Source organism: Mytilus californianus, unplaced genomic scaffold, assembly GCF_021869535.1.
Source record: "Mytilus californianus isolate M0D057914Y unplaced genomic scaffold, xbMytCali1.0.p SCAF_8, whole genome shotgun sequence".
Lineage (NCBI taxonomy): Eukaryota > Metazoa > Mollusca > Bivalvia > Mytilida > Mytilidae > Mytilus > Mytilus californianus.
The window spans coordinates 13,123,660-13,147,372 of NW_026262734.1; the positions used below are offsets into that span (position 1 = coordinate 13,123,660).

General features: G+C 32.5%; 1 protein-coding gene and 1 long non-coding RNA gene across 2 annotated transcripts; both read left to right on the top strand.

The window, feature by feature from the left end:
• Positions 1 to 3,894: 3,894 nt before the first annotated feature.
• LOC127711884 (multiple epidermal growth factor-like domains protein 11) lies at positions 3,895 to 20,566 on the top strand. The gene is made up of 7 exons (XM_052218048.1): positions 3,895 to 3,965; positions 6,039 to 6,115; positions 8,602 to 8,772; positions 9,441 to 9,615; positions 10,333 to 10,777; positions 11,884 to 11,994; positions 20,504 to 20,566. The coding sequence occupies exons 2-7, from the start codon at positions 6,064 to 6,066 to the stop codon at positions 20,564 to 20,566; spliced, it is 1,017 nt and encodes a 338-aa protein (XP_052074008.1). The 5' UTR covers positions 3,895 to 3,965; positions 6,039 to 6,063.
• A 16-nt stretch (positions 20,567 to 20,582) lies between these two features.
• On the top strand, positions 20,583 to 23,590 carry LOC127711235 (uncharacterized). The gene is made up of 3 exons (XR_007986608.1): positions 20,583 to 20,700; positions 21,340 to 21,514; positions 22,659 to 23,590. It is a non-coding gene; the product is annotated as an uncharacterized LOC127711235 (long non-coding RNA).
• Positions 23,591 to 23,713: the final 123 nt, after the last annotated feature.

The following is a 23,713-nucleotide window of genomic DNA, read 5'->3' on the forward strand; positions in this document are numbered from 1 at the left end:
TTATCATGTATCTCCGTTAGTTTCTCATTTTGTCGCACCGTCCTATCGTTGCAGACTCTTGACTCATTGGTCATCATACTACACTTTTATTATTATACTAATCATTAATTTGAACAGTTAATAACGCTTCGTTCGCTCTCGTCCCATGTAAAATGTACTTAGTGACCCTGTATGCATCTTATTAGATCAATAGCAATCTGTGTAACTAATATGCTATGGATTATGTTTAAACTCTTATAGTTCGATTATTGTGTTTAGTATTTTTGAAGATAAACACTAATGAACCAATTTAGACAGTACATTTATTTTATTTTTTCTAAGTAAAACTGAAATTGTGTACAGACTTATACTCTTGTCATTGCAAGATCTTTTCTTCCTTTACCTTTACTGTTTATGACGTTACTGTATGGTTACTGTGCCGCAGTAAAGCCATCGATATTAGGCAAGGGTGGCATAATTTGCATATCAACTGGTTTAGTCCTCCGGGCTTTCTTTCCAAAGTGCTCTCATTCGTTGATTAGGTATTATTCGTGTGTGTTGTACTTTTACTTGTGTTTTTGTTGTATAATACAGCTATATTATATATAATTTCGTTTTCTGTATTTTCCTCTGTTTAGTTTTTTTTTGTCATATAGCTCCACAAGTATTCATCTTTATATATCCTTTGTTCAAACTTCCTTAAAGTATTTGTGTCATACCACTGCCACATCGTTTGCTGCTGCTTTATCAGCCGGTGCGAGCAAAAAACGCTTGGCGAGTATCTAAAGTTTATAACAATTCCGATCTAGTTATAGCGTATTATTGACCCTTTTTATGTACATGAATAATTTCGAAATCAGGCAAATTGCGGATGTCCACAACATTCATACTTTTTATTTAGATAAGAATCAGGTGAATTTTTTTAAGATATTTCACTTTTACACCATTTATTAAAATGATCTGACGACGCTCTTTCCAATTTATTTGTAATTGAGAACTATAATAGTTTTCTCCTTTTCCAGAACAGAAAGTTTATAGCATGTCAGTCTCAAACGATGTTGAGTTCTCCTGTAATAACACACCGGGATCATAATGATTATCTAGATTACAGGTTTCACAGTCTTATTTTCTATACTTACGTCTGGTATACTGACGTATAATCAGAAAAAAAACCCTAACAAAAACATATCTTCTGTACTTTTTGTTAAATTACTATACGGAAATAAAAGATGGTCCCATGTTATGAAACTAATAATTTGGATGGAAGATTCATTAAATATACTAGATAAGTTAATAAAACCAACATTTCTATTACTGTATTTTATTAGAAGGAAAATAAATGCCTTTTATTGATGTTCAGATTTATCGAATTATATCGATTGTTTTAGCCTAGGAGGCCGAGTGGTCTAAGACTAATTAACCTTAGCCTATCTCATCACAAAGGAGGGTCTGGATGGGGAGGGGGTCCTTCATTTTTGTATTTTCTTTGATTACTTAGGTATAAATATATTGATTATTTGAACTATTGCTATGCCACTGACATATACTTCACATTCCAGTTTATTAAACAAAATAATCAAGCGTACATTTATACATATAAATTAATTTAAAGAAGCTTTCGAAATACAATTCTTAATTAATATAATATTAAGTGTATATTGTAATAGGTGAGCATGCAAGAAATGAATGGAAACTATTTAATTTTAATTACGTTCGTTGAAAATGAATACCACAGCAAACTGATATTGTATTGAAACCCTATAAGGAAATTGCCACTTGATCGTTCGCAATGACATGCATGTCAAATGCCAACTCAAGTACGTTGACAGGATCGAGGACACTTTACATGTATCATTTCCGTATCATTTCCGAGATAGTCTATCAGTGGAATGACACAGTAGAGGGTCACTGGGTATTACTTACATGTATGTCAGTCATTCTAATAAATAACTTATTGGATATAAATTACTTTCTTGGCTCCAAGGATATGTTCAATCTTGAAGTTTATATATTATACACCGGTTACATAATTATGTTTTTCTATAAACAGATACACAGAATAGAAATAAAAGAAACCCAAGATAGCTCAATGTTGAAAAGGAAATATAATATTTTCAGATATATATATATTATAGGGTCATCCTTTGCTATGAAAGTATACAGCAATGCAATGATTATCTCCCTTCACACGCATTCTGAACGACAAAAACATAGTTACATCAAGAGTATGAAAATAGTCTGATATAATTTATGGATCAGCGCTGAGGGCAGCACGAGTTCCTGTAATTATAAAAATAAGAAGATGTGGTATAATTGCCAATGAGACAACTCTCCACCAGAGATCAAAATATATAAACAATTAATAAAGCAGTCGAAGAATTCTTATAAAAACTATATTGAACAGCCATTGTTTGTTTAGACTAGAGGTTACGTGAATGTCTCATTGGCAATCATACCACGTCTCTACATTTTTTTTGGGACGCAGACATCTGTTAATGAATAATTTTGAAAATAATAATGTTAAAATAATATTAAAAATCCTTTAATTCCCAGGCGTCATCAAAAACTAAGTTGAGCAAAATATTTCGGATTGACATTTTCTTACTTTTATATTATTTGACCATTTTTTATATTTCTGGTAAACCGGGACATAAAATATTGACTTTTAGTTAAATATTCCCAGGGGTGAAGAATGATATATAACTGCTCTTAATCTAAGTCACACTAAGTCCTTCAACATGAACAAGACTTCTCACCTCACAGCAAGTTTAAGACTGCCCCTAGCACCGGCTTGAAAATAATTCTTAGCCGGAGTTCGGGAACGCAACATCTAAGCATTGAGGAACAAAGCTGTGGGATACACATTAGGAATTTTATATCTTGCAAAATTAGTTTACAAATACTGCAGCCATATATTGCGATAATATCACTATACAATGTAGAAAATACGAACATTTAGACAACAACTGAGCACATAAATATATATATATGTTAGATAAACTAGCAGAGACTCATATATTAAAAAAAATTATTATAGATAAAAAGAATCGAATGGACTTGCCGAACGCGAGAAAATGCAACCTTAGCAAATATGCGAGATGTTATCTCAAATATAGATACGCCATAAATACAAAATTTTAGCGCACACACACCTCATCAACAGGGACACTTTTTACGGTCTCCACACCGATGTATTATGGATTAAAGAAAAATATCAATGGTGTATCAATTTATGACAAGAAATAACTACAAGCACATGAAAAATCCAACAAAGCACCAAACAAACAAACAAACAAACAAACAAACAAACAAACAAACAAAAGCGAAGTCATTGTTAGTTGTTTGTTGATTAAATAAAACAGACAGCCTGTATATGTATTTTATGAAACAAATATTCGTTTACGATTTTTATAAACACCCTGTTATAATAAATAAACCTATCATAATAAAATATCTTTATCAAATGAAATAAAGTCTGTTTTTGTGATATTGTTGTTGTTTGCGCAGACCTTTTGTCAACCTGACAAGGAAACAAATGTCATTATTAATTTCTGAAAATAGATCATTATCATGACGATAATAGAGGAAACAGGATTAATGTTCCAATTTCAAAACATTGAATGAACAATATCATGTCAAATGATGCATCCTCCATGGGAGAATCATATTGCAATCTAAATGCATATCTAAAAAATAAATAAATTGAGAACTTGGAATATTTTGAGACACTGCATTTACTTCGAATAGAACATATTAAAACTAAATACTCCTTTAAAACGTTTGTACAATATATACAGACACATCTTAAGAAGGTTTTTTCTAACGCAGTCAGCCTCATCGCGATAAGAAATCTCAGACGTACATAACTTAGGTTCAGGTTTATACATAATTATTTTACTATCTTTTTAATTTGGACAGGGCAATTATTGATGACAACATGCATTGGACCCCTTAAAGAGTTGCAAAAATGGATCCCTAACGTACAGGTAACTTGTACAGAAATGAAGGATCCCCTCCCATCCTCCTTTGTGATGAGATAGACTAAGGTTAATTAGTCTTAGACCACTCGGCCTCCTAGGCTAAAAACAATCGATATAATTCGATAAATCTGAACATCAATAAAAGGCATTTATTTTCCTTATAGTAAAATACAGTAACAGAGATGTTGTGGCAGATCTGACCAAACGTGGTTGCGTACATATATTTGTACATACAACACAATATCACGGATGTGCATTGTGGGGAATTTATACCACTTAGACGGAGATAATTATATATACTACAGAGAACCTTGGTTGATTATACTTAAGGTCCACACACAAATACGTTTTGCTATATCATTTTTCTTTTTCTGTGTTACCATTGAATCATATAGGGAAATGAGTTTTTTTACGTTCAGGAGTCGGTTTCACAAAAAAAACCTTACGACTAAGATTGATCGTAAGTATACTGAATTGTTCATGACTTACGATCAATTTTAGTCGTAAGTTTTTTTTTGTGAAACCAACTCCTGGCTTACACTTTATAAATCCACATAAGGATATGGAATGTATAAGCCTACTTGTGGACACTATTCTGGCCCAAATTCAATCAGTCAGTGATCTTATTTCGAATTCGTGATCTGTAAAGAAGCATAAAGTCTTTGGTTTGAATCGATCGATGATCAAATACAGAACCACCTAACCTCGATATAGCAAATTCAGCAGAAATGTGACTTTGACCAAAATTACGAATATTTGACTTACAGAGACCAAGAAATAATATGGAGCACAACCCTCGCCCAAAACTATAATCACACAAGAAGTGTATTTTGTGCCTATTTAGTTGTGACAATAACTGTTTTGGAGAATCTAAATTAAATGGTCTCATTGGTTTATTGTAAATAATCCTTAAATTAAAGTGCTTATAGCAGAAGGACCTGAAATCACCCCGTTTTATTATTGGGGTGCTTGTTGCTCAGTCTTTAGTTTTCTATGTAGTTTTTGTTTTGTATAGTTTGTTGTTTATATTTTCGTCGTTTTTCTTTTAGATTTGGTATTGTCTGTTTTTCGTCTATCTATGTTTTTAAGTATTTCCTCATCTGTCTCTTTCGTTCAATTAGGTTATAGTCAAGTGACAACGTCAAAAATAGTTTTGCGTTTACCTTTTCGGACTGGGCTATATTTTGCAGGACAAAATTTAATCAATTATGTCGGTCATTTAACAGGGTAATAATAAAGTATTTATCTTTGTCTATTTGTCTTGAGAAAATGCATCATTATATTGTTTAAAGGAACATTTGAGAGCTAAAACAATAACTTTTATTTCAGTATGTCTTTATGAAATAACAGATATATTTCCTATTATATACATAATTATGCATGTAATCGTTGACCATTCAATGAACTAACACATGTTGTTAAGCTCATATACAAAACTGGTTTAGTTAGAACCAAAGAGAAATTTGTACTTTAAATGGTTACAACACCATACGAGGAAATAATGTACATATATTTATAAGGAATATGATACACATGCATCACAGCTGTATCCTCATAGAGTTAAGTACCATTAATCGCATGTTTACCATGAAGACCATCGTATTTTGCATTTGTTTTTATGTTTTTAAAGTCGTTTGTATATCATTGAAGATATCAGATTCTAACGTTTGTCCGAGAATGGTAGTTGCAAAGTAAGTAATTGATCGAATTGACAAGATTTATGTATCATTTACTCATATATGTTATAAATTTGAAGAGGGTATATGCATTCAATAGCGCAGCTACAAAACAGACGTACGTGGGAGTGAAACAATTGGAATTGCATGAAATCCAATCGAATAAGATTACTAGTATATTCGTTCATGGAGAAAGCATCTCCTGGTATGCGCGCATTATTCTCCACACATATGAAATACAGATCCAAAGTAAATGGCAGCTTACCGCTTATCATCAACACAATTAAGTTAGTCCGAGGAAAATAGCAAATTATTAAAAGAAATAAGTGACGTAGACTTAAAAAAGATATTATTACTATCATGTATTTTATTGTTGATAAATTATATTTATTTTCATCTGAAGAAATCCTTTTGAATCCAAACTGAAAATGATTTTAGAATGCTGTCCTGATTATTCTGTACAGAATGGAACATGTCAAGGTAAGTTTGTTTTTTTCTGCATGAAACATGCTAAGGTAGATATTGTATATCTGCATGGAACGTGCCAAGTTAAGCAAGTTGTATCTGCTTGAAACATCTCAAGTTAGGTATGTTGTACTTGTATGAAACTAGTCAATTGATTGATTGATTGATTGGTGTTTAACATCACTTTCAGCACTATTTTGCTGTTTCGTGACGGTCAGTTTTTATTGGTTGAGGAAGCATGGAGTGGCAGGAGAGAATCACCGAGCTTCGGTAGGAAAACAGACAATCCTAGTCAATTAAGATTGGAGTCGACCGCACCTGCCACGTGCGGGATTTGAACTCAAAACCTCAGTGTTAACATGCTAGTGATACAGTAGTTCGACTACTTAGAACACTCGGCCACCGAGGACCATGTCAAGATGAGTATTTTGTAGCTGTATTGAACATTTAAAGGTTGGTTTGTTGATTCTGCGTGGAATGTGTCAAGGAAGCCATGTTATATCTGCATGAAAAATATCAAGGTATGTATTTTGTATCTGTATTGAACATCTCAAGTAAGGAATGTTGTATCTGCATGGAACATGTCAAGGTGGGTATGTTGTATCTGCATGAAACATGTCAAGTAAGGCATGTTGTAACTGCATGAAACATGTCAAGTAAGGAATGTTGTATCTGCATGGAACATGTCAAGGTAAGTATGATGTATGTGCATGGAACATGTCAAGGTAAGTATGATATATCTGCATGGAACATGTCAAGGTAAGTATGATGTATCTGCATGGAACATGTCAAGATAAGTATGATGTATCTGCATGGACCATTTCAAGGTAATTTAGGTATGTTGCATAAAAAAATAATCTGTCAATGTAGGCATGTTATATCAGTATGGAACATGTCAATTTAGGTATTTTGCATCTGTATTGAATATGTCATGTTAGGTATGTTGTATTTGCATAGAAAATGTCTTCGCAAGAACGTTGTATCTGTATTGAACCTGTCACGGTAGGAATGTTGTATCTATATGAAACATGTCAAGGTAGGCAAGTTGTATCTGTATGGAACATGTCAAGGTACAGTGGAGATCACTTCTAACCTCTCATTAGAACTGTCAGAATAATCTGTCATAGAACTGTTCTAAACTGTCCTAGAACAGTTCAACCTAGAACAGTTCTACCCTAGAACTGTTCTAAGTAGAACTTACAGAATCAGTTCTAGGTAGAACTGTCAGGATCAGTTCTAGGGTAGAACTGTCTAAAACTGTTCTAGGTAGAACTGTCCAAATCAGTTCTAGTCGTAGAACTGTCAGCAGAACTATCCAAATCAGTTCTAACCGTAGAGCTGTCAGCAGAACTGTTCTAGCCGTAGAACTGACCAAACCTGTCAGGATTGTAGAACAGTTCTAAATGACGTCACCATTCAGTGTTATTATTATCGTTGATAAAGCCACACGCAAATTTTTTTTTAATATATATTATATTCTTTTGACTTATTTATATTTAAGACAAAGAGTTCTTAAAACTGTTCTATGGATCGAACTGACTAAATCAATTCTAGCTGTTCTAGCCGTAGAACTGTTCTAGTCGTAGAACTTACCAAAGATTTGGTCAGGATCAGTTCTAGGTAGAACTGTCTAAATCAGTTCTAGGTAGAACTGACAAAATCAGTTCTAGGTTAGAACTGTTCTAGCTAGAACTGTCTAAAAGGTGTCAGGATGGCAGTTCTACATACTGTCCTAGAACAGATTCTGACAGATTTGATGAGAGGTAAGAAGTGATCTACACTGTAGGCATGCTTTATATGCAAGACAAATGATCACAAATGTCTAGGCATAAATATTGTATCTGCATGGAACATGTCAAATAAGGTAGACATGTTGTATCTATATGAAACATTTAAAGGTAGGATCATGTTGTGTCTGCATGGAACATGTCAAGGTAGGCATGTTGTATCTATATGAAACATTTAAAGGTAGGATCATGTTGTGCCTGCATGGAACATGTCAAGGTAGGTATATTGTATCTGTATCGTACATGTAGAGGTATGTTTGTTGTTCATGAACATGTCAAGAAGAGTATATTGTATCTGCATTGAACATATCAAGCCCATTATGTTGTACCCGTATTCTCAGATGTTTTAATCGTACTTGATCTTCGTTTTTTCATTGTGTAAAATAAAAAAGGCGAAATGAAAATCCTACTTTTTATACTGTGTTATGTAAAATAGCATAATACTGACATTTAATGCACCATTTATGTTTATCAATGGTACTCGAAACGAAAATTTATATAGAAAGTCCGAAATTTCGACCAGTGCAAATGCAAAATAAGAAGGAAAAGTAACAAATCAATTTTAAAATCACTTCAAATCATGCATAGGAGCTTCTCTATATCATGAAGATGACCCCATTAATCAATTTTTGATAAATTTTACATCTTTATTTGAAATTTGAATTAAAAAAAAATTACTTATCAGCCTTTATGTTTATGTTTATATCTTATTAGCATGCATCGCCGGAAGATATGGTAAAAATTGTCAGTTGCCATGTTTGCCAAATTACCACGGGGTCCAATGTAAACAACACTGTAACTGTGCATATAATAAGAAGTGCGATCCGGTTCAGGGATGCGTGTTTAATGAAGGATTTAATGAACAAAATGCCAATATTACAAACGGTAAGCCAACCTTTAACCGATTTGCTATAACTTTTAATTATATTCTTAAATTAATAAAAATAAAAAGAATAAAAAAGCAAATTTCGTGCATCCGAAGCCTTATCTGGATAAACCTTCACCATGAACGCTCAAGCCTTAACATTTTGAAATCAAAGGTTGTATATGGTTAAGTGGTAATTTATTAATACCTGTGTGTTTGTCCTCCTTTGTTATTAGGGAGCTGTATCTCCTTTATTCATATCGTCAGACAATCAATTAAATACTGACTGAAGGATGATCTTTGCAGAAATTGAAAATAAAAACCTATTTGCAATAGTCTTGGTCAATAGATTATGTGTTATACATATATATCAGGAGATATAAAAAAAACCTGTGTGCTTTTCAATGTTATGAAAGAAAAACAATATGTTCCAGAATCATTTTTAAAACACGTTCTTAATATTAAAAAAAGTTAAAGTATACCCCTGTAAAAATAAAATGAAATAAAGGAGATTTGGTATGATTGCTAAAGAGTCCAATGGATGTAAACGTTTGGACTATAGACGAATTTCAGCACAGTAAGATGCTCTTCCTTTTTAATTTAGTTTACTATTTACCAGTTACAGTGTCACATATTTTTTTAACATTTGCTTTCACATCAAGTTTTAAACATATCCTGTATATTTCAGAATGTCACCAGAAATTCTACAACATTAGTTACAATTTTAACTGCTCGGATACCTGTTACTGTAGAAACGACACGTTCTGTAATCCACGCTCAGGAGTATGCGAGTGTAGCGACGAAACTTTATGCAAAAACATAACAAAAAAGTCAACTCCGAAGAAACATACTGACACACAAAGGTAATAGTCGATTTCATAAGCATAAAACAAATTATAATATTTCTGAGAGCACAGTTACAACTTTAAGTGGAAAAGGAGAAGGGCGTTACTTTGCATTTGTAACAAAAGAAAATGAACAATAAGAGGACTTCTTTAAATTTTCTATTTATATAGGGTCATGCATAAGATAAAAAAAATGTAAATGATGTAACAAGATTTATAACAATGTGACGTCAAAAAAAATCCACACATTTTACGAAAATGAAGAAAAAGATGACTTTATGAAATTCGTCTTATCTACTATTAGCCACATGTATAGCAAATTATAGAACAATATAGGTTAAGAGAAGCTTTCTTAAAGCTATTTACATAATTCCGGAAAAAAATTAAGTAAATATATATATATATATTTATATATAAACACAGACACAAAAAAAAAAAAAAAACAAACAAAAAAAAAAACCAGAATACTCACTTGACAAAACTTCTGCAAAAATAAACTAAAAATAATCTACATAGAAAGGAAAAGTCTATTGATAAACTTTTTAATTGTCTGTAGTAATGTCAAAGACATTCTTCAGAACTGTGTTTTCAAAGTAAACAACATTTTCGGCCTTGATTTGAAGAGTAGAAAACTGAACTTTGAATTTACAAAAACAAGAATGAATCTTGACACTATAATGCTAGATTTCCCTTTGTTTTGTATACATTGGCGTAATTATCATTTTTTATTTGCAGTGTCCCATTTATTACCGTGGTAAATTTCTCCGCCGTTGGCATACCGATGCTATTATTTACGTGTTTCCTCCTTATAAAACAATGTAAACTCCAGTACCAACACAGACCTCGGGATAGTGAAACAATCAGTGATCAAACATATCAAAACGGTATTTACTGCGAAATAAATGATGACCAGCTCAAGGATCAGACGAGAATAAACTCTAGTGGCACCGGAAACTACAACTCAGAGAAAAATTGTCAGCAAACAACAGAAGAGAACCATAGACATATTTACATCGCTAAATCACTTCCGAATTTGTGCATGTATGAGGAACAGTATCTCAGTCCTTACTGTTCTCTTCAACATGCTGATAATGACTATCTAAACCCATACTGTGCATTGGGGTTGGAAAGGCGCGTTAGCAGTTGTTCAAATCTGTTTACTCTTACAAACACTATAGACGTCGCAAATTGAAAGTATTCAACTATTGTTGTAATCTAAAATTTTGTAAAATGGCATGATTTTGCTTTTAAATTTCAATTTCAATAAATTAATGGTATTGTGATAAAACTAAATCGCAACTCCCTTGTGCAAAACTGATCCCGTACGGTGTTAGCTTTTTAAACTTTTTTCTGTTATGCTCTCAAACGTTTTATATGTCGAAGGTTTCATTTGGTGAAGAGTACTATTAATAGATGATCTATACATAAACGACTTTTTAAATTGAATTGTATTCTTGTTATTTAAACCTGAATAATATATGTTTAATATTGTTCTTCCAATTTTCCATTACAGTACTGCCTTATTCTTCCTCAACTGCAAAACACAGGTTTTATAAATACAATCTGGTTGAAGCTCGTCATATAGTTATTTTTCTCTCTTAAGGTTGAAGTCCCGTTAGTTGATATCAAATCCATAAAAGGGAATAACTGGCAGGAAACGCCAAAAAAAAAACCAAACCAAAAAAACTGGTAGACTCCTCCGAAAAAAACATACATACATTTTGAGCTGTATCGTTTTATTTCCCGTCAACTACGGTAATTGTGCTAGTCTTTTCTGCTACACAATTTCCTGATTTGTATTATTTCTAGTCTCTGAGATTTTTTCACCTATTGATATGATTTATACGTACAAAAAACGAACGTGTGGACCTTATTCAGGCAAGATCGGGGCCAAAACATAGGAGGAAAAAAATTAGATAATAAAAGGCACAAAAAGTGCCTTAATAGAATAGAAAATCCCGTCTACGAATTGTTTGTCCATAACTGTAGACTAAGTGACAGTTGTTTTTAATTCCTTACCATGACTATACCATATTATTAGGTTAGACATCTTTTATCATCAATCTTGGGTTCATAAATGTATTCATAAAAAAGTTAATTGATAAAGAATTTTTAGTAGAGACGTCTGCGAAGCGACATAATTTTACATGCATGTCTAACTTAGGACATACATCTGTAATGGGAGACAGATCATAAATCAAAATGGGTTATCTCCCCTTTACCAGAAATGATCTCAACAAAAAAAAATAAACCTCAAACTTATTACATAGTTACATAGGATAACAGGAATCATCAAAAATACTGGACGGTACAACAGACCACATCAGCTTACAACACCGTACTCTTAGTATTATAAAAACGGCCTTAATATATATGATTTTCTTATTAGTTGTTATTGTCTGTGAATTAGCTGTCAGTAACTGCGAATAAACCCAGATCTGTACTTAGTGTCTTTTTTATTGTAGGGATGAATAAATACCCTACCATTTCTGATCTGTGTTTTTGTTACTTGTTTTTCTGCTTTTTATCGACCTGATGAGTTTAGTCTATTTCAACTGTTTGTTCACATGTTATACTGTTACGCTACTGTCCCAGGTTATGGGGAGGGTTGGGCGCCCGCTAACATGTTTTACCCCGCCACATTCTGTATGTGCCTGTTCCAATTCAGGGTCCTTTAATTCAGTGGTTGTCGTTTGTGGCTGTATATCATATTTGTATTTCGTTCATTGTTTTTTTTAACATAAATCAGGCCGTTAGTTTTGTGTTTGAATTGTTTTAGATTTGTCATTGCGGGGCCTTTTATAGCCAACTATGCGGTATGGGCTTTGCTCATTGTTGAAGGCCGTACGGTGACCTATAGTTTTAACTTCTATGTCTCATGGTTTCTGGTTGAGAGTTGTCTCATTGGGAATTATACCACATCCTCTTATTTTTATATTAACTACAACATGTACACTTTGCCTATAAAAAAAAAAACTTGACAGTGGAAATTTAGACTTAAAAGAACTTGTTTCAGAAAACTGTTGGTAAACGTTTGATAAATTCGTAAAAATGAACACGATAATACTAGAAATATAACGTTATCGTGAATAGCGATCATATTGCAACCATTGAAGTCCAAATTGTCGAATGAAGTAAAATAAAATAAAAAAAAAAAACCCAACACCCTTAAGTTGTATTAGACGTTTATAGTCATATAAGTAATACGTAACTGTCATAAACCTCATCAGTAGTTGATGTATGTCATTATATAAATAACACATAGCTGAGAGGGTGATAGAGCAGATTGTTACCCCGAGAAAACATTGTCAACTGAGGCGAAGCCAAGGTTGACAATGTCTTTTCTCGGGGTAACAATCTGCTCTATCACCCTCTCAGATAAATGTTATTCAATTTATTATACTGAATGTTCTGTTATAACTGTCGATTAAATTTCAAATTCAAAGTAACAAACTATGACGTCTTGTACATAGTTCAGTTCAGTTCAGTTTCTTGTATATTCCTCCATTAATTGTGGAGCACTACCCATAGGGTATAATTGTAGCAACTATATACACATTAGAACATAAGGAAACATTTAATTATGTACAGATGACTGAATTTAGGCAATAATAATTACAAAATAATTAATATTATAACTAATTCATAGGATTGTCATCCGTATTTAATAAAGCGCACACTTGATCAAGCGTCTCCGTGAAGGGTAATAGAGTATTTGCCATAGGATAGAGTCGTATTTAATAAAGCGCACACCTGATCAAGTGTCTCCGTGAAGGGTAATAGAGTATTTACCATAGAATAGAGTAAATTAACACCCTCGTATAAGCCAATCAAAATATTGTATTTTTACGTGAAGTATAATAATAAGATATGACATACATCAACTTCGCCTCAGTTGACAATGTTTTCTCGGGGTAACAATCTGCTCTATCACCCTCTCAGCTATGTGTTATTTATAAAATGTTTTCCGATAATTGGAGAATTGGATGTTAATGACATATATTGATTGGTTCTGTTAAATCTTTTCAAAAATGTTATGGACTCTGGACTATATGAAGCTTGATATATTATGTAGACACATTTCTATTGTTAAAGATTGTATGTTGCCCTCTTTATTTATTTGGTTACATTTGTCGTTGTGTTGCTGTATAATTAGTTTAAACAGTATTAATTCATGAAAAATTACAAGAATAAAATATTACAATACAATGTTAGATAAAGTTCAAATATGGGATTCGGAAACAAGTTTAGAAAAACTTAAATAAATCCGTCTCCCATATAATTGACGTTTGTAACATGAATGGTAATTTTTCCTTTGATCTTCGAGTGAGATAATTTCTGCTATTTTTAGAGGAGTGCGTTAACTGAAAGATTTTTAGTTATTGCACTATCCAGCCCCGTCGTGTGTCGCTTGTCACAGGAAAGGCAAAGAATGGAAGGAGCTTAGACACAACAATATATATATATATATATAAAACGTCTAAATAATAGTCAACGATTTTTACCACGAGGGCGCTGGATCGTTACGAGTAACGATACATGTACACAATAAATAAATTATATAAACGCCTAAAAAGTGTTGTTGTGTACACTTTTTAGGCGTTTATACATATATATATATATATATATATATATATATATATATATATAAAACAAATCGGGAAAAAAGGGTGGGCGCTTATCCTCACACTAGCCAAACTTGTAAACCTCTTCTTAAAATACACGTCCTTTTGGTTTTGAAAGCAGGCATCATGGTATACATCTAACATGATTTTGTATCTATTCCCCGCCCCCCCCCCCAAAAAAAAAAAGAATTTTCGCCAATGTGAGAGGGGGGGGGGCATGTCAATAATACATAAATCGCTCTATAGTCTTTAAACCTTGATGAAAGTATCACGGCAACAATTCATTTACATGTGAATCTATCATTCCATCATATCCTACTAAAAAAATTCGACCCACGAGTTCATTTTCTGAAAATAAGAGAGGTTTTGTTATAGAAAGCGCCACTATTTCATGGACATGTTTAACTCATGAAAAGTACATTTAAGTTTACCTTTGACATGTGTCATCGCCTATTAATGTTACAAATCATATATAGCCACGCCTTACTCATCATCATATTTAATCCACTCAAAGCTACGCTTTTCGTGAATTATATACGTTAATTCGCAAAAGGCGTGCGATATATATAGCATATCTCATTTATCCACTTATTCATATTGATGTGACTCTTAGTATTCTTTTGTGTGTGTGATTTTGTGCAAGAGAGGTCAGCTATGCACACAGGGACCTAGATTTTGAACCATTCTATCTATTATATCTTATTGCGTGAACCCCTGAGGGTTCACGCAGATTTATTAGTTAGAAATATAGTCTATGGAGGAATATTCGGAAGCTAAATTATTGTTCATTCGGAACACCTATTCATCTTATCTGTATTAGCTTCCTGCAATTAAGAGCACCTCCATACGGTGTATCTAAGATATTTAAAACATGGCAATAAAGAATTTTCACAGATCGCTAATTCACTTATCTGATATATGATAATAAACAATCTATAGATCCTTTTCAAACATGTATATTTAATTATTTATTGTAAAGCTACATTTTATGCATTGCAAGGGTTTACTGACTTGGGCAAAGTTGACAGTTGTACCCTTTGATAAACAAGTGAAAGTTAAATGGTCAAGATTTAATTATAACGACCTATGGTATCAACCATCTGTGTCTAGATATTCACAGAGAGATATTTTAAAATAGTGCTGTGGTTTCTACATAATGAGTTATAGCTTTAGTGGGCTTTTGGGATTTGATTTGTAACAATAAAATCATTATGCACACTTGTCATTTTGACAAATCAGATAAAAAAATCTGTTTCAAATGAAAATAAAACAAGTAAAATAAAGACTGTTCGTAATATACATTTTTACAACTTTTACTGTTTCCTTTTTACAGTATTCTCTATCAATTAAGTTATCTTGAAAGTTAATTAAATGTTTATTTAATTCATTGATGTCACTATTATTTCAGGTACCGCTGCAGAAAGTCTTGACTCGTTCAAGAGACTACTGCATGCACATAAAATTTCAAGTCCCATGTTTTTATTTGCACCATGTATAAATGTTACATGTATGTACAGCACAAATTATTTCCTTTCTGTTAAAATCATTTTTGGACTTGTTAAGTATGCAAGCGCACACCAAACAGTGACAGGATGAAGTCAACCAAATGACGGTGGTTACTTAGTGGTAGAAGTAGAAATTTCTTATATTATTCACACACTGTAATGCTCTTAAATTTATGTGTATTTTGGATGTGCACTAGTGATTGGTAAATGTTGATACGTTTCTGTGTTTTTAATATATGTGACTTAATTAACATCAAGAATTCCTTTATTATGGAATCGTTCACTTTTGTACACTTCGGTATCTAAATAGAGGGTGGTAAAAGGGAGGGTCTGAACACGGAAACACGTGAAATAACAAATCGCAAAAGCGTTGCACGGAGAAAAAAAACACTCTGGAAAAACGAAGCCAAGGAATAAAATCGTAAATATTAAGGAAAAAAGTACCAACAGTTATTACGCAGCCGTTCTTGGAGATCATGCAGTCATTATAAATGGACATGGCGACCCTGCATGTGGTCACCTTTTAGCGTCCGTTAGTTGCATCCGATTTATCATAGTAATAAATAGGCTATTAATAAATATCTTGGGACCAGTTAATTAGTTTATAATTTAAAACAATAGTTGGGCTGACTTTGAATTAGTCCCGGTTTACTTTTTAATCAAATGCGGGACAAGCACGAGAAAATAAGAGTACCGACACGAAACACGGAAAATAATTAAGGGAAAATACGAAGCACGCACATCGAACCAAACACGAGAAAACGACAAATAAAACGTCGAAACACGGAAACACATGAAATAAAAAGGCCGAAAACGTTGCACGAAAATAACCCTTTACCACCCTCTAAATAGGCCATACTAGATGTCGACACCTCATATTAGAACTTAAGTAGATGGTCAATTTCGTTTGCAAGGTTAAAGAAATCTTCAACTTGCTCTAATTAGCCTGTGAAAACCATAAAACCGTCATCCCTATATTGATAATGTAATTTGATGTTTTCTCTCCATTGGAACTTATCTAAGATTTTAATGAGTACAAATTAATAAGCCTGGTTGGTACGCTTCTATAATGTGTTTGTATAACAGTCAATTAAACTCAAATTCATTGTTTCTAAGAATTAATTTAACAAATGCAGTTTAATCTATTTTGTTGAGAATCTTTAAAGTATATTCTCCTGTGTGTCAATAAATTCTAATGCATTAATAACAATTTCTTCTAGATTGTCAATGATCATATTTGTCTACATTGACGTACATCATAGGCAATAAGAATGCATACTTTTTTTTACCTCGTGTGACTCTATTTTATTAATGAAATTTTTTGTATCTTGAATGTAAAAGTTATGCCTCTTCAATAATTGGATGTTGGATGTGTACTAATTGATAATTTAGTCTTAGATGCATGATTTTTTTAATTAGTTGTTAGTGGCTTTGAACTAGCTGTCAGTAACTGCGAGTACTCTCAGATCTGTGCTTAGTGTCTATTTGTTACTGGGATATACAAGTACCCGGCCACGTCCACTCTGTGTAGTATTTCTGTTTGTATCCATCTGATGAGTTAAGCCTTTTTCAACTGATTTGTATAGTTCGTTCTTTTGTTGTACTGTTACACCACTGTCCCAGGTTAGGGGGAGGGTTGGGATCCCGCTAACATGTTTAACCCCGCCACATTCTGTGCCTGTCCCAAGTCAGGAGCCTGTAATTCAGTGGTTGTCGTGTGTTGATGTGTTACATATTTGTTTTTCGTTCATTTTTTGTACATAAATTAGGCCGTTAGTTTTCTCGTTTGAATTGTTTTACATTTGTCATTTCGGGGCCTTTTATAGCTGACTATGCGGTATGGGCTTTGCTCATTGTTGAAGGCCGTACGGTGACCTATAGTTGTTAATTTCTGTGTCATTTGGTCTCTTGTGGAGAGGTGTCTCATTGGCAATCATACCACATCTTCTTTTTATATTTATAATTAGATCAAGTAAGTATCTCTCGCGGGAGAGTTACACTTATTGATGATTGGTCGGTAACGAACATTAATGTGTCCTTCTAGCTGACCAGTTCGCAATGACTCATTACTTATTTCTAGATTAATTTAATGAATTTTTGGAAGAAGGTACATGTGTCCTCCATGTTTTTAATTATTATTATTCTTTAAGAAGTTATACATCTGGAAATCTTTTTTTTTTCTCTCCTTGCTTTAAATTTAACACTTCTCTCAACATGCCAAAATTGTAATGATTTATAATAAAAAGAAAATATTATCCTCCACACACATGGTCAAGATAACACTGATATATAATTTCTTATTCAATTGAATTAATAATCAGAATAAAAAAGTTCTAAGGTCACGTATTGTCTTTTTTTTTTAAAAAAGCAACTTGTTTCTTTTATCTACCATAAAACCAAGAAATACGGAAACATGACATTGTGATTTGATATCATATAATTTGTATTGTGTATTCACTTCTTTGGCCAAATGTCAAAAATCGATCAAATGTTGTAGGTACCACATTTTTACAAAGTCCAGCAAACTTTAAGGTGTTATTGTTTCTGAAAGATTGATATAGCCGAATGAGTACCTAGCATGTACACTAATTACAACATCATAATTAAATTTGTCATGGGAAAATGTCAGCAGTTCACTTCATTCGTCATGGACTTTGATCATTTCACATCTCATAAAAGGAAATAGGAAAAGCATTATATTGATATTTGAATTACGTCTTTTTTGTTATTTTTCTATGCATATACATGTATAATCAAATCATACAATTGTCCCTAATGGAAGTACTATAACGAGTAAATAAATTATGTCCACATGTATTTTCGACACATAATAAAGGGACATACTAAAATCCCAATCCTGTGATAGAGTACGTCAAGAAATTTTTATTTCTTGTTCAATTCAAGTTTACAATAATAACAGTACTGCTACAAGTATTTCGGTATCTGCTTTCTTTCTTTCTTAATCTTTTATTCAAAAGGTAGCTGTACCATTAATCTCAAAACGAAAATGAAAAATATATATTATTTTTTAGAAAAAAATCCATTTTCATAAAACAAACCCTTTTATCCCTCTGTAAAACATGTTTTGTTTATCAAATCTAACAAAAGTCAAAATAAAAGATAAATGATTAAATAAAATCAAAAGGAAGGTAAACGTGAGTGGAACAATGTAATATGCCAATGAGGAAATACTAATTGAAGTAATTCGTCATTAATATCGTCATTTATCTGCACTAATATGCAGGTGGTTTTATTGAATAAATAGTCATCAAAGCATATTCAAAACAATAACAATGGAGAAACGTTCCAGGTTTATTGCGAAAAACGTTGTGTTTCTTATTTTTGCCTATGTTGATGTGATAAATTGTATACCACTGAATTTAAGAGATCCAAATGTTTGTCCTAGAAAGGTAACCATAACGTAAGTAAAACACGTTGGAATGAAAGAGCTACTATTTAAAAAATAGATGGAAGATACCTAACGGACAAACAAATCAAAGAAGGACCAACGAATTCATGTACAAATAGATAAACGACGAAAAAGACAAAAAATAGAGCCTTATAAAAAATGTCACGTGACTAGATTACAAAATCCTCAGGTGTTTTCAACACTAAAATAAAAAAACAGTATAAATAGTGTATTATTTGGTTGGTTCGGAAAAGTTGGACAAGGAAAAAGACGTTCGAAGTAAAATTAAAACTTTCAGCATGCTTCCGGAGGACCCCTCAGGGATCATTTATTGGATTTGTCACTGGCACATATCGTTAAATTTCTATAAATGTGTGCTTTTTATAACGGGAATTTTTCTTTCTTGCAAAAGCTTGCAATGGATTTATTTTATACAGTCAAGTCTGACATGACTGGTTATCTTCACACAAGTAAAATGCTTTCCTGAACAGTCGCCGTACTAAAAAAATTCCTGGTTGTAGATATTTTCCACTATCCTAAACTTCGGCGTCAGTTATAGAATTGAATATGATTTTTTATAATTTTTAGGAGTCATTCTGTTAACCAAACACAACTAATAATAAAGTGTTGTCCGGATTTTGTTAACCAGAATGGAAAATGTCAAGGTATTTTTGTTTAAAGTAAAATGGTCTCTTTTTATTGTGTATTTAAATTTTTACATCTTTTAAAGTTTACCTTTTCAACGTTAAGTGATATAAATGTATGTAAATGTTTGAAAAATGTCTCACAGAATTTTTCTTGATTGAGCGAAGGACTGCATTTGCATTAAAACGCAAACCAATCTGCTGATTAATCTACTGGTAATGAACATCACTAAACTGTCATTTAGAACAAAGAACGTGAAACACAGTTGAAAAAATGCAATTGTTGATTTTGTTTTCATCAAACTCTTTTGCATAAGTTATATCACTATGTTTGCATACTTAATTATCTAAAAAGTATATTTTTAAGTTATTTGTTTATTTCTCATTTTATTTTATTTTGTTTGTTCGTTTGTATGTTTTGAGCTTGTTGCTCTGTCCATCTGAATAACAAAAACAAAAAACTGAAAACATAAATTTCATGTGTCCGAAGCGCTTGTCTGGATTATCCTTCATCAGAAAAGCTCAAAGCCGAATATTTGAAAGGCAAGGATGTATAAAAACCGAAACAATTGAAGAGCTATATAATCCAAAGGACCTATAAAAAAGGCCAAATCCATCTAAGGTCAGCTTTGCCTGAGGGAGTTGAAACCTTGGTTTCTTTATAATTTCAACATTTATAAACGTTGATATATGTTTATACTTTTTAAAATCTTAATTCTTTAGCATGCCCAGCAGGAAAATATGGGCGATATTGTTCTCTGCCATGTACCGTATATACTCGCTTAATAGTCGATCCTGCGTAATTATCATGGTGTTCAGTGCAAAAAGCTATGTAACTGTATAGATTATAAGAAGTGTGACCCAGTTCTTGGCTGCATGTGTTTGGGATACAGGGTTTACCGGTTCAAAATGCTCAAATGGTAGGTAAATAGTTTTCATTAATTACTGATATTTGACTAACTATTTATAACTATACTTATCTGATTAATTCATTTAATGTACAATGAAGCCTGTGTAACAGGTGTTGAATGCATGCGTAAACGTCTATTTTTATGTTGAATGGAATTATTCAAAATAAATACGTTCTCATAAATTGCCTTGTGCACAAGACATATACGATGTTTGTGTTACGCATCCTTATTCATATTGGTACCTCGAGATTGGTACGAGTAGAAATATTAGTACTGTCTGTACTCACAGCGTATTTGAAAAAAATGAAGTTAAATTACCTTCAAATGTGATATTTTCTGTGATAATAGTTACTAGTGTGCTTGTGTATATAAGTAGTAAATATGAAATCTGTTATTTATCTCATTGAAGCGTGTCCATTAGGATGATACGGTTTGAATTGCAGTGAGAAATGAAGATAAGTGTGATCCGGCAACTAGGGTTTGTTAATGCTCTGCAGGATGGTTTGGAGATCACAAAACAAATGATAAATAATAAATTGATAAAAGGGTTTGTCTTTTTGTGTTTCCTTTAATAAATATAGTATGCACATCATGTAGATTTACCTGAATTGTTTAACACTAGTTTTGAACATACCCTATATATTTCAGAATGCCACCAGGGTTTCTATAACTTTAGTTACAATTACAACTGCTCTGAGACCTGTTTATGTAAAAACGATACATTCTGTAACCAACGCTCAGGAATATGCGAGTGTAGAGACGGAACTTCGTGCAAAAACATAACGAAAGAACCTGCTCCGAAGAAGCAAACTAATACACAAAGGTAATTGTTGATTTTATAAGCAAAAAACATACGATAGTATTTCTGTTTATTCAAATATAACATTTAAATAAAAAAAATGAACATTTGTAAAGGTCACAAGTTCATTTTAAGAGACGTCAGGTCGCAAGGTTATCTGCCAAACACCCCAAGGGCGCAGGTAGAATATTTTACCATTTTTGGAGTTACACCTTAAACAGGTTAAAGAGAAGGATCTTTAAGGCTCATTTGTAGCCAGTCAAAGAAAATTGAAAATTAGAGAACTACTACACATGTTCTCATAATATAGGGAGATACATAAAATGAACAAAAGAAAATGAATTAGAAAATATTGATAACGCTGTGATGTGAAATTACGTCATAATATGCACATAGTTTACGAAAATGCTGAATTTATTCAAAATTCTCTACTCTCTTTCCAGAAAACAATGATAATGTAGTAAAATAGCAACGAAATAGTTTTAGTTAAGCTTTCTTGTAGATATAATTTTCACAATCCCAGCAAATATTTGATATATTTTTTTGTTTTGTGCATCCATACTTTTACAATCAATAATATACTGATACATTTATAAAAAAACTCAATGCAAATCAAAACATTTTGAACAGGTATATCACTTTTAGGTAGGATATTTGCTGAAAATACCAATGGAGAAAGTAAAAATTCCCTGAGCCCCAAGGATGTTTCTCATGAGATAATTGTCTATCTATGTTAAAATATTAATTAATCATGCTCTGTGTATTGTACAAAACACACCTTCATCAATACATGTAACAGACAATTAAAAGACTTAAACTTGAGGAAGAAAAAAAGGGAAAATGACTGACATATTTATGACACCGTGAACTAAACCATGCATTATTTTTGGTTTAAACAAACTATTTGATATATATTAACGAGAACAAACAAAAGGGGGAGGGGGAGTGGAAAGACTATTAAATTAAGTATAATCTATGTAGGAATGAAATGTATATTGGCTACCTCTTGAATTGTTTGTTGTAATGACGAAGACATTCTTCAGAACTAAAGTAAACAATGACAAACATTCTTTCGACTTTGATTTTGAATCGTTGAATTATTATCAGCATTATGATAGATTTCCTTTGTTTCGTATACATTGGTGTAATTATTATTTTTTATTTGCAGTGTCCCATTTATTAAACTGGCGAATTTCTTGGCCGTTGTCATGCCTATGCTGTTATTTACATGTTTCGTCCTTATAAAACAACATAAACAGCAGTTCCAACAAAGCCTTCTAGATAGAGAAATAGTCGATGATCAAACATATCAAAATGCTATTTACTGCGAAATAAATGATGACCAGGTCAGGGATCAGACGAGAGTAAACTCCGTTGGAACCGGAAACTACAACTCAGAGAAAAAATGTCAGCAAACAACAGAAGAGAACCATAGACATATTTATATTGCTAAATCCCTTCCAAATTTATGCATGTATGAGGAACAGTATCTCAGTCCTTACTGTTCTCTTCAAAATGCTGATAATGACTATCTAAACCCATACTGTGCACTAGGGTTGGGGAGGAGGGTTATCAGTTGTTCAAATCTGTTTACTATTACAGACACTATAGATGTCGCAAATTGAAAGTATTCAAATATTCTTGTTATCTATAATGTTTTAAGATGACATGATTTTGCTTTTCAATTTCAATGTCATAAAATAATGATTTTGTGATAAAACTAAATCGGAACGTTAACCCCCATGTGCAAAACTGATCCCGTACGGAGTTAGCTTTTAAAACCTTTTTGCTGTTATGCTCTCAAACGTTTTATATGTCGAAGGCTTCATTTGGTGAAGAGTAATATTAAACGATGATCTATAAATACACGACTTTTTCAATTGAATTGTATTCTTGTTATTCAAACCTGAATAATATATGCTAATATTGTTCTTCCCATTTTCCATTGCAGTACTGCCTTACTATTCCTCAACTGCAAAACACAGGTTTTATCAATACAATCCGGTTGAAACTCGTCATACAGTGATTTTCCTCTCTCAAGATTGGAGTTCCATTAGTTGATATCAAATACATTAACTGGAATAAATTGCAGGAAACACACCCCCCCCCCCCCAAAAAAAAAAAAAAAAAAAAAAAAAAAAACAGGTCGAATCCTTCCGTCCACTCCAGAATTTGTGCTGGTCTTTTCTGCTTCACAATTTCCTGATTTGTACTAGTCTCGGA

What these genes read in the sequence shown, in the direction of transcription:
- LOC127711884 (XM_052218048.1), top strand. Translation starts at nt 6,064, where the DNA reads ATGATTTTAGAATGCTGTCCTGATTATTCTGTACAGAATGGAACATGT. An exon ending in ACAGAATGGAACATGTCAAG is followed by an intron (nt 6,116 to 8,601) that starts GTAAGTTTGTTT and finishes ATATCTTATTAG; the next exon opens with CATGCATCGCCGGAAGATAT. An exon ending in AAACATACTGACACACAAAG is followed by an intron (nt 9,616 to 10,332) that starts GTAATAGTCGAT and finishes TTTTATTTGCAG; the next exon opens with TGTCCCATTTATTACCGTGG.